This window comes from Oncorhynchus nerka, linkage group LG13 (genome assembly GCF_034236695.1).
Source record: "Oncorhynchus nerka isolate Pitt River linkage group LG13, Oner_Uvic_2.0, whole genome shotgun sequence".
NCBI classification, from domain to species: domain Eukaryota; kingdom Metazoa; phylum Chordata; class Actinopteri; order Salmoniformes; family Salmonidae; genus Oncorhynchus; species Oncorhynchus nerka.
The window spans coordinates 49495414-49511880 of NC_088408.1; the positions used below are offsets into that span (position 1 = coordinate 49495414).

Genomic DNA, 16467 nt, shown 5'->3' on the forward strand with positions numbered 1-16467 from the left:
CTTCCCTCTATCCGACCACTTTTCTACTTACATTTGTCTAAACGTACTCTCTCTCTCTCTCTCTCTCTCTCTCTCTCTCTCTCCTCTGCAGAGCGTTTTGACCACCACTGTCCCTGGGTGGGGAACTGTGTGGGAAAGAGGAACTACCGTTTCTTCTACCTCTTCATCCTCTCCCTCTCCTTCCTCACTGTATTCATATTCGCCTTCGTCATCACACACGTCATCCTGAGTGAGTATAATACCGACCAGAGACTGAAACACACACAAAGCGATGATGCCCTGAAATACACACAACACAGTTTTTCCCCAAACAATGTCCCCCAGGTGCCCAGAACATACTGTTTGTTATCCAGATAATATCATCAATGACAAGATGAGTGAATGCATAACACTGGTATTTCTCTCACACGTTATCAAGTTTTTTTCCCCCCCTAGCCTTCTCTAATTGTAACTCTAATTATCCTTACCCCATACACAGCGGTTGAGCAGACGGTTACCCACAACCAGGTTTTCAGGTGTATTTCACCATCAGCAGTATCCACCCATTGTCACATTCTGACCATAGTTCTGTTATTTTATTCTTTGTTTTAGTATGGTCAGGGTGTGAGTTGGGGTGGGCAGTCTATGTTTGTTTTTCTATGTTGGTTTTTGTGTTCGGCCTAGTATGGTTCTCAATCAGAGGCAGGTGTCGTTAGTTGTCTCTGATTGAGAATCATACTTAGGTAGCATGGGTTTCACTTTTGGTTTGTGGGTGTTTGTTTCCGTGTGAGTGTTTGGGCCACACGGTACTGTTTGGGTTGTGGGTGTTTGTTTCCGTGTGAGTGTTTTGGCCACACGGTACTGTTTCGGTTTTGTAAATTCACGTTGTTATTTTCTGTTTAGTGTTCTGAGTTTGAATTAAAAATCCTCATGAACACTTACCACGCTGCGCTTTGGTCCGATCCTTACTCCTCCTCAGACGAAGAGGAGGAAATCCGTTACACCCATAAAAACAAAAGGCCGCTAGCCCTGAGCAGCACTACCTCCTAGGGCACTTAATCTTGATCAGCACCACCTCCCACTTCCCCTCCGCCCCTCTACCTCTACCCCTCTTCAGAATACTACCCTCCCTCTCTCCCTGCTTCCCAGCGCCAGTGGAGGCTGGCTGTCAGGAAAGCTGCTGACACGGCTGGTCTCTCTCTCTATGAGGGAGAGAGGGAGTGGTGTTTGTGGTGCTTTACTGTACACACAGATCAATCAGGCAGAGCAGAAGCAGGCCAGGGGTCGTATGTATCAAGCCTCTCAGAGTAACAGCGCTGAACTAGGATCAGGTCCCCCCCCCCCCATGTAATCTCATCTAAAAGGATAAACTGATCCTAAATCAGCACTCCACCTCTGAGATAAACTGAGTTTTATACATACGGCCCCAGAGGTTTGCACAGTGTAACCCCAGTCTGGGGACCACCACTCACTGTGCAGAGAGAGAGAGGCAACGAACACATGTCCCGGCTTGACTTACCTGTTTCTTTCTTAGCCATTTCCACAAATCCCACGATGGCTTTTGTGGGTGATTATGGCTTTTCTACCGGCGATAACGAGTGGATTCAGGTTTAATCTGTATCAGTCATCAGCATTCGGCCCATTGATTACTGTGGCTAACAGCGTCAGTTTTACGGGTTGTGGGTATTGATGTTGGTTAGTTCTTATTTTTAGTGTTCCTGTGCGTAGGCTAGAGATGGGGTTTGGGGAACTCCTTCTGAACCATTAGCTGTCAGTCAAATGTCTGCGTTCCAAATGGGCCCTGGTTAAAGTAGTGCACTACAGGATAGGGTGCCACTTGAGATGCACACATTCCCTGCTGAACCACAGTAGAGGTGTTTTGATGAAGACTAGAGTTCCTGGTAGAAAATCCTTGACCGATTTTAGCCTATTGAGCCTACACATTTAGGCCTGGCTTAACCTATTTTCGTACGGTCAGTGTGACTAGCATCAGTTACAGTTGAAGTTGGAAGTTTACATGCACTTAGGTTGGAGTCGTTAAAACTTGTTTTTTAACCACTCCAAAAATGTATTGTTAACAAACTATAGTTTTGGCAAGTCGGTTAGGACGTCTACTTTGTGCATTACACAAGTAATTTTCCAACAATTGTTTACAGATTATTTCACTTATTGGCCACCTGCACTGCCTGTCAACATGGAAACAACCATCCACTGTAACCTCACAATGCACACTTCAAAACAAATGAGAGCGAGAGGGAATGAAGGAAGGATAGAGGTAGGAAAGGAGTATGGTATGGACTTGTACACATCAATATCATAGGGATGTTACTAGATGACATCACATGCATAGATGAATATTAACAATTTACCTTACTGAAATTTGTACACATCAATATCATAGGGATGTTACTAGATGACATCACATGCATAGATGAATATTAACAATATTAACAACTAATACCATAGTTTAGCCCAATGTGCATGACAAAGCCCAATGAGCATTACAAAGCCCAATGAGCATGACAAAAGCCCAATGAGCATGACAAAGCCCAATGAGTTTGTGGGCCAAATGCTGTGGAGGGGCCATAAACTATAGGAAGCAGAGAGCAATCTCCAATTCCAGTGGATCAGAAGTTTACATACACTAAGTTGACTGTACCTTTAAACAGCTTGGAAAATTCCAGAAAATGATGTCATGGCTTTAAAAGCTTCTGATAGGCTAATTGACATAATTTGAGTCAATTGGAGGTGTACCTGTGGATGTATTTCAAGGCCTACCTTTAAACTCTGCGCCTCTTTGCTTGACATCATGAGAAAATCAAAAGAAATCAGCCAAGACCTCAGATAAAAAATGGTAGACCTCCACAAGTCTGGTTCATCCTTGGTCGCAATTTCCAAATGCCTGAAGGTACCATGTTCATCTGTACAAATAATAGTACGCAAGTATAAACATACCGCTCAGCAAGGAGACGCATTCTGTCTCCTAGAGATGAATGTACTTTGATGCGAAAAGTGCAAATCAAGCCTAGCACAACAGTAAAGGACCTTGTGAAGATGCTGGAGGAAACGGGTACAAAAGTATCTATATCCACAGTAAAACAAGTCCTATATCGACATAACCTGAAAGGCCGCTCAGCAAGGAAGAAGCCACTGCTCCAAAACCACCATAAAAAAGCCATGGGGACAAAGATCATACTTTTTGGAGAAATGTCCTATGGTCTGATGAAACACAAATAGAGCTGTTTGGTCATATGACCATCGTTATGTATGGAGGAAAAAGGGGGAGGCTTGCAAGCCGAAGAACACCATCCCAACCGTGAAGCACGGGGGTGGCAGCATCATGTTGTGGGGGTGCTTTGCTGCAGGAGGGAATGGTGCACTTCACAAAATAGATGGCATCATGAGGAATGGAAAATTATGTGGATATATTGAAGCAACATCTCAAGACATCAGTCAGGTTAAAGCTTGGTCGCAAATGGGTCTTCCAAATGGACAATGACCCCAAGCATACTTCCAGTTGTGGCAAATGGCTTAAGGACAACAAAGTCAAGGTATTGGAGTTGCCATCACAAAGCCCTGACCTCAATCCTATAGAAAATTTGTGGGCAGAACTGAAAAAGTGTGTGCGAGCAAGTGTAACAGTATAACTTTAGACCGTCCCCTCGCCCATACCCGGGCGCGAACCAGGGACCCTCTGCACACATCAACAACAGTCACCCACGAAGCATCGTTATCCATCGCTCCACAAAAGCCGCGGCCCTTGCAGAGCAAGGGGAACTACTACTTCAAGGTCTCAGAGCAAGTGACGTCACTGATTGAAACACTATTTAGCGTGCACCACCGCTAACTAAGCTAACGTTTCACATCCATTACACAAGGAGGCCTACCAACCTGACTCAGTTACACCAGCTCTGTCAGGAGGAATGGCCAAAATTCACCCAACTTATTGTGGGAAGCTTGTGGAAGGCTACATGAAACGTTTGACCCAAGTTAAACAATTTAAAGGCAATGCTACCAAATACTAATTGTGTGTATGTAAACTTCTGACCCACTGGGAATGTGATGAAATAAATAAAAGCTGAAATAAATCATTCTCTCTACTATTATTATGACATTTCACGTGGTGACCCTAAAGTGGTGACCCTAACTGACCGAAGACAGAGAATTTTTACTAGGATTAAATGTCAGGAATTGTGAAAAAAACAAAGTTTAAATGTATTTGTCTGAGGTGTATGTAAACTTCCGACTTCAACTGTACGTAGACATGTTTTCCCAGACATGAGAAATACAGACATTGACAGGCGTTTGAGTCGGAGGCAGAATAATCTCCTTCGGAGCATACAGCTTCTTGTCCTACTGTGGCTGCTGTGATATTCCGTCACCAGGACTGAGAAGCTCTAATTCTGTGGGAAGTAATGCTGTGTATGTACTGACTAGCTCATCATCATGGTGCTCCGTGGACCTTTGGATGTTCCCCTCCTTATGTAACAAACCCCCGTCGTTTCTCTGCTCTCTCTGCTCTCCGCAGGATCCAACCGGACAGGCTTCCTCAGCGCACTCAAAGACAGCCCTGCCAGATATCTTTTTACTGGGGGGAGAGTGTGTATGTGTGCGTGCGCACATTTAGATGTTGGACTTCTTTATTTCTGTTTATATACTCGCCCTTTAATTGGAAGGAGATAGCAGAGAACATCATTAGCATGATCTCTGAATGGCAGATAACACTGCCCTTATCTCCCTCTTTCCAACTGTGGGAGTCATCTAAAGGTTATCACTCACCATCACTCACTTTCACACACACACACTAACACACACTCAGAAGCGATAAACACCATTTTTCAGGGGGTAAATTCTGCACTGTAAATTGTAGTGCAGGATTTGGTTTGATTTGAAGGGAGTGCTAGATGCCGGCATTTCATTTCCATTAGGGAGCAGCCGCAGCCAGATGCACTGCCTCCGTTTCCATTAGTCCCCATCCAGCCACCCCGCTGCTTTTCTGAGAATCATGCACCTGTCACGCATCATTTGGGCCTTGATCACACACACACACACACACACACACACACACACACACACACACACACACACACACACACACACACACACACACACACACACACACACACACACACACGCAGGCAGGCCCCCAGTCAGCCTGCAGAAAGGCAACATATCTGACACGCACACAATCAGATGGCTGAAATACACTAAATAAATGAGAGGGAGAGTCATTGATTTGCCTTGTGTGTGGCACGTGCGTTGCTTTAGATGTGTTTGTATGCATTGACTGTGTATGTTAGTCGATTGGCTGGTATGTATCCACTTTGCCTGGAGTCATTCAGAACATCATAGAGGACATAGCAGTTATTTCATGTAGCCGTACCATATGTTTAGAGCATTGCCGAGGAAATCAATGGCCCCAACACAATGTTCTGGTAGTCCGTGCAACTATGCCCAACTCTGTGCATTAGCAAGGTCAAGTGCAAGAGCTCTCTCCAACTCTCACCCACATTTAGATGCCGTTCATCTCAACTTGGTCTAATTGATTGATGCATGCATTTAACATTTACATTTTATTAATTTAGCTCTTACCTAAAGCGACTTACAGTTAGTGCATTCAGCTTACGATAGCTAGGTGGGACAACCACATATCACAGTCATAGTAATTACATTTTTTCTCAAAGTAACTATCAGAAAAGTCAGAGCTAGTAAGGGGGAAAAAGTGTGAGTGTTAGTTCACAAAATTATTTTATTTATTTATTTTGGGGAGAGGTGTGAGGAGGGGGTCTGGGGGGGGCACTGTGGGATTATTTAAAATACTCTTTGAAGAGGTAGTGTTTCAGATGTTTTTATAAGATGGACAGGGACTCTGCTGTCCTAGTTTCAGGTGGAAGCTTGCTCAACCATTAAGGTGCTAGGACAGGGAAGAGCTTTGACTGGGCATGCATGCGTTTTGTGTTGCCATGACAACACATAGGTTGTTATGGTGATGGTGGTCTCTCTTCCTTGACTGTTTGTCTCACTGTGCTGGAGGTGCTGGTGTGTTTCTTCTCGGTGTGGTCCATTGTGGGTCTGTCGGGCTTCCACACCTACCTGATCAGCTCCAATCAGACCACCAATGAGGATGTGAGTACGAACACAAACAAGCACACAGATGTACGTACACACAAACAAAAACACACACACACCACATCTCTTCCCCCTCTTTCTCTATCAGACTTTCACTGCTGATAACAATTCTGTCTCACATTAAGGGTCATTTCATGCTTGGGCTTCCATGTAAGGAGTCGCTGGCATGATAACCTACACTCGATCCCTCCGATGTCAACAACTACAGACCAGTATCCCTTCTTTCTTTTCTCTCCAAAACTCTTGAACGTGCCGTCCTTGGCCAGCTCTCCCGCTATCTCTCTCAGAATGACCTTCTTGATCCAAATCAGTCAGGTTTCAAGACTAGTCATTCAACTGAGACTGCTCTTCTCTGTATCACGGAGGCCCTCCGCACTGCTAAAGCTAACTCTCTCTCCTCTGCTCTCATCCTTCTAGACCTATCGGCTGCCTTCGATACTGTGAACCATCAGATCCTCCTCTCCACCCTCTCCGAGTTGGGCATCTCCGGCGCGGCCCACGCTTGGATTGCGTCCTACCTGACAGGTCGCTCCTACCAGGTGGCGTGGCGAGAATCTGTCTCTTCACCACGCGCTCTCACCACTGGCGTCCCCCAGGGCTCTGTTCTAGGCCCTCTCCTATTCTCGCTATACACCAAGTCACTTGGCTCTGTCATAACCTCACATGGTCTCTCCTATCATTGCTATGCAGACGACACACAATTAATCTTCTCCTTTCCCCCTTCTGATGACCAGGTGGCGAATCGCATCTCTGCATGTCTGGCAGACATATCAGTGTGGATGACGGATCACCACCTCAAGGTGAACCTCGGCAAGACGGAGCTGCTCTTCCTCCCGGGGAAGGACTGCCCGTTCCATGATCTCGCCATCACGGTTGACAACTCCATTGTGTCCTCCTCCCAGAGCGCTAAGAACCTTGGCGTGATCCTGGACAACACCCTGTCGTTCTCAACTAACATCAAGGCGGTGGCCCGTTCTTGTAGGTTCATGCTCTACAACATCCGCAGAGTACGACCCTGCCTCACACAGGAAGCAGCGCAGGTCCTAATCCAGGCACTTGTCATCTCCCGTCTGGATTACTGCAACTCGCTGTTGGCTGGGCTCCCTGCCTGTGCCATTAAACCCCTACAACTCATCCAGAACGCCGCAGCCCGTCTGGTGTTCAACCTTCCCAAGTTCTCTCACGTCACCCCGCTCTCTCCACTGGCTTCCAGTTGAAGCTCGCATCCGCTACAAGACCATGGTGCTTGCCTACGGAGCTGTGAGGGGAACGGCACCTCAGTACCTCCAGGCTCTGATCAGGCCCTACACCCAAACAAGGGCACTGCGTTCATCCACCTCTGGCCTGCTCGCCTCCCTACCACTGAGGAAGTACAGTTCCCGCGCAGCCCAGTCAAAACTGTTCGCTGCTCTGGCCCCCCAATGGTGGAACAAACTCCCTCACGACGCCAGGACAGCGGAGTCAATCACCACCTTCCGGAGACACCTGAAACCCCACCTCTTTCAGGAATACCTAGGATAGGATAAAGTAATCCTTCTCACCCCCCCCTTAAAAGATTTAGATGCACTATTGTAAAGTGGCTGTTCCACTGGATGTCTTAAGGTGAACGCACCAATTTGTAAGTCGCTCTGGATAAGAGCGTCTGCTAAATGACTTAAATATAAAATATTAAATATATGATTTTTTTCACTTACGCTGCTGAGGTTTTGGTAGATTGAACACTCCAGAATCCTCCCTAATCCTTCTTAACTGTCTCCTCTGGTCTGATTGGTCAAGTTCCACTGTCCTCCCAAGAGTTTCAAGATTTCTCTTCACTTTAGTTTTCTCCTCAATTCATTAACCTTGGTTGGAGAGCGAGGTAGCTGCAGTGTTCTCCTTCCTTTGCACTGATTGGTCATGTTCCCTCTCCAGATTAAAGGCTCGTGGTCGAACAAACGGGCGAAGGACAACTACAATCCCTACAGCTACGGGAACATCCTGACCAACTGTTGTGCTGCCCTCTGTGGTCCTCTTCCACCCAGGTGAGTTACTCTCTGCCAGGGCTAAGCTAACAGCAAGGCTGGGTTTGCGTTCAGTTGGGAAAAAATGTTTTGAAACAGGAGGGTACTTGCTGAAACGTATCAAATGAGAACTCAGCCTTTTATTTTCCATTGCAAAATGTTTTTGCCATGGTGTGCACAAGAGTTGTGGACTCGAGTCACAAAATTGATGACTTGAAACTCGACTTTCTAGAGAATAAAATGACTTGACACTTGACTTGGACTTGAAACCTCAAGACTCTACTTTGATTTGAGACTGATGACTTTACATTATCTAGCCAGGTTTTGTAATGTTTTGTCACTCATTTTTTGGCACAGAGTCTACGTGGATTACTTTACATGCAGTCAGAGACAGTAGCCGCAGCATCGCCCTCTGGCATCGCACTCTGCCCTCTGATTCGACCAGCAAACTGTGAGCTAGCAAACGGATTGCCTATTTACTGTACAGCTATAGGATCGGGTGCAGCGCAAACATCAAATTGTAGGGAGAGAGGATTGCCATAATAAATAAATATGCAACTCCAAAAATTGTTTGGTAATTATTAACCGTTTACTGTGCAAGCTCACCAGCAATGGGGCAACCATTCCTAGCATAGGCTTACTGGTATTTTGTCATGTAAAAATAGCTTGAAAGTTATGTCGGAAGTTCCGTGTGTCTGTGTCCTATGTCTCTGTCATTTGTGTTGTGCGTAATAGGAGCGCACGTGCTTCAGTGCACATAGAAATGGGCTACGTGGCCTGCAATCCATAAGAGAAAATGATTGTTCCATGTATGCATGGTGTTTAAATGTCAGTAATAATCATTAAGTCTGATTAAGACAAATGTAACAATGGATGTGGAAAGGGTCTTTTACATTGTAGAGCCAGCTGATTGGTTGGAATTTCCAATCATTGTAGAGCCAACTGATTGGTTGGAATTTCCAATCATTGTAGAGCCAGCTGATTGGTTGGAATTTCCAATTGGGTAATTGTATGGTCCTGGGGCCAAGTGGAACAGTAGTGCATCTAAATCTTTTAAGGGGGGGGGGGGGGTGAGAGGGATTACTTTAACCTAGGATAGGATAAAGTAATCCCTCTCACCCCCCCCGTCCCTTAAAAGATTTAGATGCACTACTGTTCCACTGGATGTCATAAGGTGAATGCACCAATTTGTAAGTCGCTCTGGATAGGAGCGTCTGCTAAATGACTTAAATGTAAATGTAAATGTAAGTGCTTATATTACCTGTTTGAGCTCCTGTTAGACAGACTCGATTTGGTTTCTCAATTCGATTTGGAAAATGCATCATACGGGGATGATTTGTGTATTTTGAATGTTACATATCTTGAAAATGTGATTGCTGACATGCAAAACATTTTGGGACTGTGTCAACAATCGACTAATGAAACAAATACCAAAATATCATTTTTGGGTGGAGTTTTCCTTTAAGCCTGATACAGAGGCTATTTCTTTTTGGCTGTTGTCCGTGTATATTTGGTAAATCTACTTGTATATTTTGTATGATTAGGACTCTTTCACGATTGGATAACCAAAGTCCCTATTTTACAATTACATAGGCTAATCAAAATGTGTTGTAGACAAAATAATGAAAAGAATGGTAGCCTCAATAAACAGACAAAGATTTGTAGTTGAACAAGTCGTTTTATGTATAGATTTTTTTTTTACTTGACTTGAAGAACTTGACTCGACTTGCTCTTGGAATGCACAACTTGGACTTGATTCAAGTCTTGACCCGTTCTACTTGGGACTCGACTTGTGACATGAGACTTGCTTGTGACTCTAATAATAGCAACTTGGTCCCACCACCTGCACTAATGAGCACACACCCTGCACTAATGAGCACACACCCTGCCCTAAGGATCCTCACCAGTCACGGCTGTAGCTATAAGGGATCTTAGATTCAGCTCTCAATCTCCTTCTCCCCCCCCCCTCCTCTCCCGTTCTGCATTAGTCAGCACCGACAGAAGGAGCTCCACTTATGAGAATCACACAGCCTCCCACTGTTTTTTAATAAGCAGCACTCTCAATCACGATATCCATCAGCGCACGCAGGAATAATTACTGTACACTCTGTTTCTGACGTCTTTCGAGGGAACTTGAACTAGCTTTGTCTTACACGCTATTGGGGATGAGCTCAGCACATTGTCTCGCCGCCCCTAATAGCAACCTATTCCCTATGTAGTGCGCTATATAGGAAACAGGGTGCCATTTGGGACACCTCCGTTGTTAGCGCCCTCACAGCATATCGTTGGTTATGATGTTTAGCGTAAATGGTCTGGCTAGAGGAGATAATGTCGTTCGGCCAGTAAATTTATGGAGTAATATTAGTGTAAATTTAGTGTCAATGTTATTTTTGGCACTAATTTGACTCCATACATATTATGATACCCTCAGATACAAAATCAGGTTAGTTTGTCAAACATCTGGTGGAGCAACATTTATCATTGATTCGTTAGTAAGTTCTATTACATGAATGGGTTTACAACTGACTTGAGAAGAGTTGCGCAATGGGATGTTTAATAGTAGTTGAGTTATTTGTAAGGTTTGTTCGGTAGGTAGGTATAGGTAACTGCCAAAACAATGGAAGCGCTTGAGTAAATGAGGGATACAAAGTTTACTGAATGCAGGTGCTTTCACACAGGTGTGATTCCTGAGTGAATTAATCAATTAACATCCCATCATGCTTAGGGTCAAGCCTTAATGCTAGGCAAGCCATTGTTTTGGCTACCATGGCTATGCCCCTATAGCATGACAATGCCCTCATCCACAGGGCACGAGTGCCACTGAATGGTTTGACTAGGATGAAAACGACGTAAACCAAATGTCATGGCCATCTGTCACCAGATCTCAACTAAATTAAACACTTGTGGGAGATTCTGGGGTGGCGTCTGAGACAGTGTTTTCCACCACCATCAACAAAACACCAAATGATTACATTTCTCATGGAAGAATGGTGTCGCATCCCTTCAATAGAGTACCAGACACTTGTAGAATCTGTGCCAAGGTGCATTGAATCTGTTCTGGCTCGTGGTGGCCCAATGCCCTATTAAGATACTTCATGCTGGTGTTTCTTTTATTTTGTCATTTACCTGTACATTGGGTTGGATCCACTGGGAATTTCACACATCATTAACACGTTTGCCGTTACCTCAAGGGAATGAGTTGGGGATTGTTCTCCATCTGGAAACAGGTGGCTGCAGTCTGCTCTGTGTGTGAGTATGCATGGAGGGATGGGGCCTGGAGGCTTCCCACACACGCACCCAAACAAAGTCACACATGCTCTTGCCGACACACACACACACACACTTCAAGACCTCTGCTCATGTCCCCTGTCTTCTCTTCCTAGTCTTATTGACAGAAGAGGCTTCATCCAGTCAGACACACCCCAGCCTGTGTCACACTCCAACGGAAGCAGCATGTACGCCTCCACCCAGCTTCACACTCACATGGTAGGTTGTGTGTGTGGTTCTTTATGCATTCTGTAAATAGATGTTTAGTGTTTGACAGGACTGAGTTGGCACTTCACTATTTAAATCTGCTGAGAAATGCTTTCAAATACATATTTCGCTGGATGTGATTGGACCCTTTTTTTTCAATTTTCGCCTAAAATGCCAAACCCAAATCTAACTGCCTGAGGTTCTGGACCTGAAGCAAGGATATGCATATTATTGATACCATTTGAAAGGAAACACGTTGAAGTTTGTGGAAATGTTAAATTCATTTAGAAGAATATACCACATTAGATCTGGTAAAAGATAACGATGTGTTTTTTTGTAAAAAAAATTGTACCATCTTTGAAATGCAAAAGAAAGGCCATAATGTATTATTCTAGTCAGGCGCAATTTCGATTTCGGCCACTAGCAGTGTATGTGCAAGTTTTCGACTGATCCAATTAACCATTTTATTTCTGTTCCAAATTTTGTATCAAGACTGCCCAAACGTCCCTAATTGGTTTATTAATACATTTTCAAGTTCATCACTGTGCACTCTCCTCAAACAATAGCATGGTAGTCTTTCACTGGAATAACCACTGTAAATTGCACAGTGCAGTTAGATTAACAAGAATTGAAGCTTTCTGCCAATATCAGATATGTCTATGTCCTGGGAAATGTTGTTGTTACTTACAATCTCATGCTAATCACATTAGCCTACGCTACCTCAGCCGTTTCGCGGGGGACCCACCGATCCTGTAGAGGTTTTAATACTGTACGTCAGTAACTCACTCAAGGGCTCTCGCTTACAAATGACAAATTGAACCAGGCGTTAATGTTATTACATGCCAACAGAGAACAGTAATCTGTCTATATCCATGTCATTATTGGGCTCTGAACTTCTCTCTCTCGGTGGCTGCCGTTGGCTTTACCCTCTGATCCAGAGAGCAGTATTTAATAGTAAATGAACACAGCTCATGTGTTTGTATTCATTAATTCAACGGGGTGTAGCTTCTCACTTCTCACTCTGCTTTTAAGTGTGACGGATGAGGAACTCCTATCACCCTCACTCTGAATATATCCATGTTTTAAATCACCGGTACTCTGCTGAATAATGATAAATATAATTCCCTCAACGTCGATGGATCCTCTCCCTGCATTGCTTTTCAAATAGGTGTTTTATATCTCAAGCAGAATAATCATAGTCTTCTGGATGGTTCCTCATTTGCATACAGCCTTGTTTGAAGCTGGCAGCTGTGAGAACAAGTAACTTTGGCCATACGCCCGTGGAGAGATGTTGAAAATATTCCGTTTTTTTTTTACTAAAATAAGCAATTTTGGGCAATCTCAAAATGTGTTGAGTTGTTTGAGTTGAAGTAGTGAGTTAACTTCATGTTATTTTTCTTCTTTCCTCCTCTTTCTGTTTTGTCTGTTAACCTTTTTATTTGTGTGTATTTCCACTCCCCCTATAATTTCCTTCCTTCATTTCCTGTCTCTCATCGAAAACATATAATTCTCCTACCGCTTTTTTCCCCCTTCTCTTATCTTCATCTATCTCTCCATTTCACTTTCCCTGTCTCCTCAGTGTGACCAAGAGCACTGCATTCAGAGCACCAAATTCGTTTTGCAGGCTGCCGCCACCCCCCTGCTCCACAGCAACTCAGTCATGATTGGTGGAGGGGGACCCCCTTTCCCTGGGAAGAGTTCCTTGGTGGTCCCCTGTGCCTCCCTGGCCCCCAGCCAGCCCTCCCTGCCCTCCATGCCCGGGCTGAGCTGTGCAGGGGACATGTTGACTCTGAGGGACCCAGACACCCACTGCCACCACCACCACTTTGCCAGCCCTGAGGAGACTCCCTCGCCCTCTGGCCCTATGCCTCTGACTTTGCCCTGCGCTGCCCACATGACCCACGGTGGACACATCCACCCGGCCCAGCTCTACGACCCAGCCAGCCAGGACTCTCTGCATGAGGACTCTGTCAGGGGCCTGGTTAAACTCAGCTCTGTCTGAGACTGGGCCCCACTGCCATTTCCCCCTGGCTCTTTGGAACCACTACCCAGACATCACACTATTCCCTATGTAATGCACTACTTTTGATCAGAGCCCATGAACTCTGGTAAAAAGTAGTGCACTATATAGGGAATAGGTTGCCATTTGGGACGTAGCCTCTCCCCTCTATCTCTCCTTCCCTCCACACTCAGGACCAAAGCCATATTTCCCCGAACATTCCACCTGAGCCCTCCCTCCATCCCACCCAGATTTGCGTCCACCTGTTGAGTTAAGCTATTGTAGTGCCAAACAGACAGACAGACCCTCAGTCTCCACTGCACCTGACCAGGACCAAAGTCACACTTCTGACTCCCACTTCCTCTTCACAGTAGTATAGCTGGTGCTTTACCAGGTGTCTACCAGGCCTGGATACAGGTTCAGCCTTCTGCCAAATGTTCATGACTTGTGCATTATTCTCCAATGAAATGTAGAGGAAATCACCTGAATCTCTCTTCTCTCTCAGCTAAAACCTACCAAGGCAGTTGCCATTTTGTTTTGCTGACATCCGAGGCCACACACAGCGTGATACTTCCCTGGTTCTTCAGGACTGTTGATTAGCTGGAAAGACATGAATCAGGACTAAATACAGGACTTGTTTATAGGTTTCCATGTGTGTTGTGTGTCCTGAGTGGTGACACTATTTTATACAGTAGTAATGGCCACAGATGATGTCACTTCCGGTTTGAGATTGTGTCAACACTGTACGTGGTAATCGGTGGTGTTCATTAGTCAGTCCTGGTGTCTGTGTGACGCCAGTCGCATTTAATTTTTGTTTTGTTCAAATGTGATGCCAAAACATCATGTCTGCATCCCAAATGTCACACTCTATTTAGTGCACTACTTTTGACCAGGGCCTATAGGGCTCTGGCAAAAGTAGCGCACTATATAGGGAATAGGTTGCCATTTGGGATGTAGATAATATGTAATATGATTACTGTGCCAAGAAATTGTCATTGACTTCCAGCTTTATACATTAATGCCTGTGGATAATTAATAAATTCACATTTTTTTATGTACAAGGGTGGATTTTATTTATTCAACCAGCCGGTGCGCAGTCATTTGACAGAAGGGCAACCCAATACCCTTTCAGTGAATACCCTTTGCAGACGGAAATTAGCTGCTAGCTAAATCTGGTACAACTGTTGACAAAATTCCCAGGTTTTCCAGACGTCACAGTCGGATGATTCCCAGAATCAGGAGGAATATGCAGGACATCCGGATACCTCCAACCAGGATTTCAGGAAAACCTGGGCATTTAGGGAAAGTTTCTGGCATTTTGCAACTGTAATCTGTTGACCAAAACTGATTTGGAGTAGACAATGCCATTCCAACAGCTTCTTCTGTACCATGCTACCAAGTGTATGACTATGTATCATGCTCTCTCACAAGTCTATGACTGAATGCTTGCAGGCCAGTTCAGGGCCGGCCCTAGCCTTTTTGGGGACCTAAGCGAGATTTGGTTGGGAGACCACCAGAGTTTTTAGTTTTAAAGTACATTTCCTGCAATTCTACACATTTTGCCATGTTCTTTTGGAGTTTCATTTATTTGATCATTTTAAAAACAAGGTACACATACAAAATGATGCACTTGATTAAGAATCATCGAGAATAAACAAAAAAAGTATCAAACATTTCCATTGGGGAGTAGAGAAAATGGTGCAGTTTTAAAGTAAGTGTTCTGCAGTTCTACACATTTTGCCATAGGGTGGAGAGAAAATATTTGCTGTTTTACAGCTCATTTCCTGCAATTCTACTCATGTTGCCATGGTGTGGAGAAATATTTTTGCAGTTTTAAAGTCATTTCCTGCGATTCCCCTAGCAGCCGGGGGCCCCAAGCGACCGCTTATATCACTAATGTCTGGAGCCGGCCCTGAGTCAGCTGACGGCAGTGACTGATATCTTATTTACATTGTGTAGGTACTGGTAGGTCTACATGGTGTGAGGGATCAGCTGCTGGCTGGATGGTTCATGAGATAATGATGCGAATGCTATTTTTAGGGCTGATAGAGGCTGTATACTGCTCTCTAGTGGATACACTGAGGACTGAGATTCACTTGCCCTCAGACTTATCATCTGTACTGAAAGTACTGTAGCTTGGTCCCAAATCTGTTGGTGCTCTTGCCATTGCTCGTTGTCAAGACAAACAGTGCTAAGGAGTTGGCATGACAGCACAAACAGACTGGCACTCAGTCTGTCGTCAAAGAGAATACACAACGCACAATCAATGAAGGATATATTAAGTTTCCATGTATTCTTGCTCACAGATAAAAATGCAGAATTGACATTACTAAGAATTGCAAAACACTCATTTAAAATACATAACAAGTGACATGAATAGAATACGGGACACTTGAAACATTAAAGGACATTTTTCATGATGGAAATTGAAATGTTAAAGTGTGATTGTTAAAAGGAGAATTTTAAGGAAAGGCCATTTAAGAGCTAGAGTTATTATACAGTCTGATAGCAGTGGGTAGAGTGGTGTTTCACAGTATGATAGCAGTGGGTAGAGTGGTGTTTCACAGTCTGATAGCAGTGGGTAGAGTGGTGTTTCACAGTCTGATAGCAGTGGGTAGAGTGGTGTTTCACAGTCTGATAGCAGTGGGTAGAGTGGTGTTTCACAGTCTGATAGCAGTGGGTAGAGTGGTGTTTCACAGTCTGATAGCAGTGGGTAGAGTGGTGTTTCACAGTCTGATAGCAATGGGTAGAGTGGTGTTTCACAGTCTGATAGCAGTGGGTAGAGTGGTGTTTCACAGTCTGATAGCAGTGGGTAGAGTGGTGTTTCACAGTCTGATAGCAGTGGGTAGAGAGGTGTTTCACAGTCTGATAGCAGTGGGTAGAGTG

At 44.6% G+C, this 16467-nt stretch overlaps 1 protein-coding gene across 1 annotated transcript in view; it reads left to right on the forward strand.

The window, feature by feature from the left end:
• LOC115139635 (palmitoyltransferase ZDHHC14-like) overlaps positions 1-14642 on the forward strand; it is a 49125-nt gene extending 34483 nt beyond the window's left edge. The window contains exons 4-9 of the mRNA XM_029677245.2: positions 92-229; positions 4508-4556; positions 6003-6105; positions 8020-8129; positions 11492-11594; positions 13162-14642. Of these exons, the coding sequence (XP_029533105.1) occupies positions 92-229; positions 4508-4556; positions 6003-6105; positions 8020-8129; positions 11492-11594; positions 13162-13584 (926 nt within the window). The 3' untranslated portion in view covers positions 13585-14642. The remainder of the gene's footprint in view (positions 1-91; positions 230-4507; positions 4557-6002; positions 6106-8019; positions 8130-11491; positions 11595-13161) is intronic.
• Positions 14643-16467: the final 1825 nt, after the last annotated feature.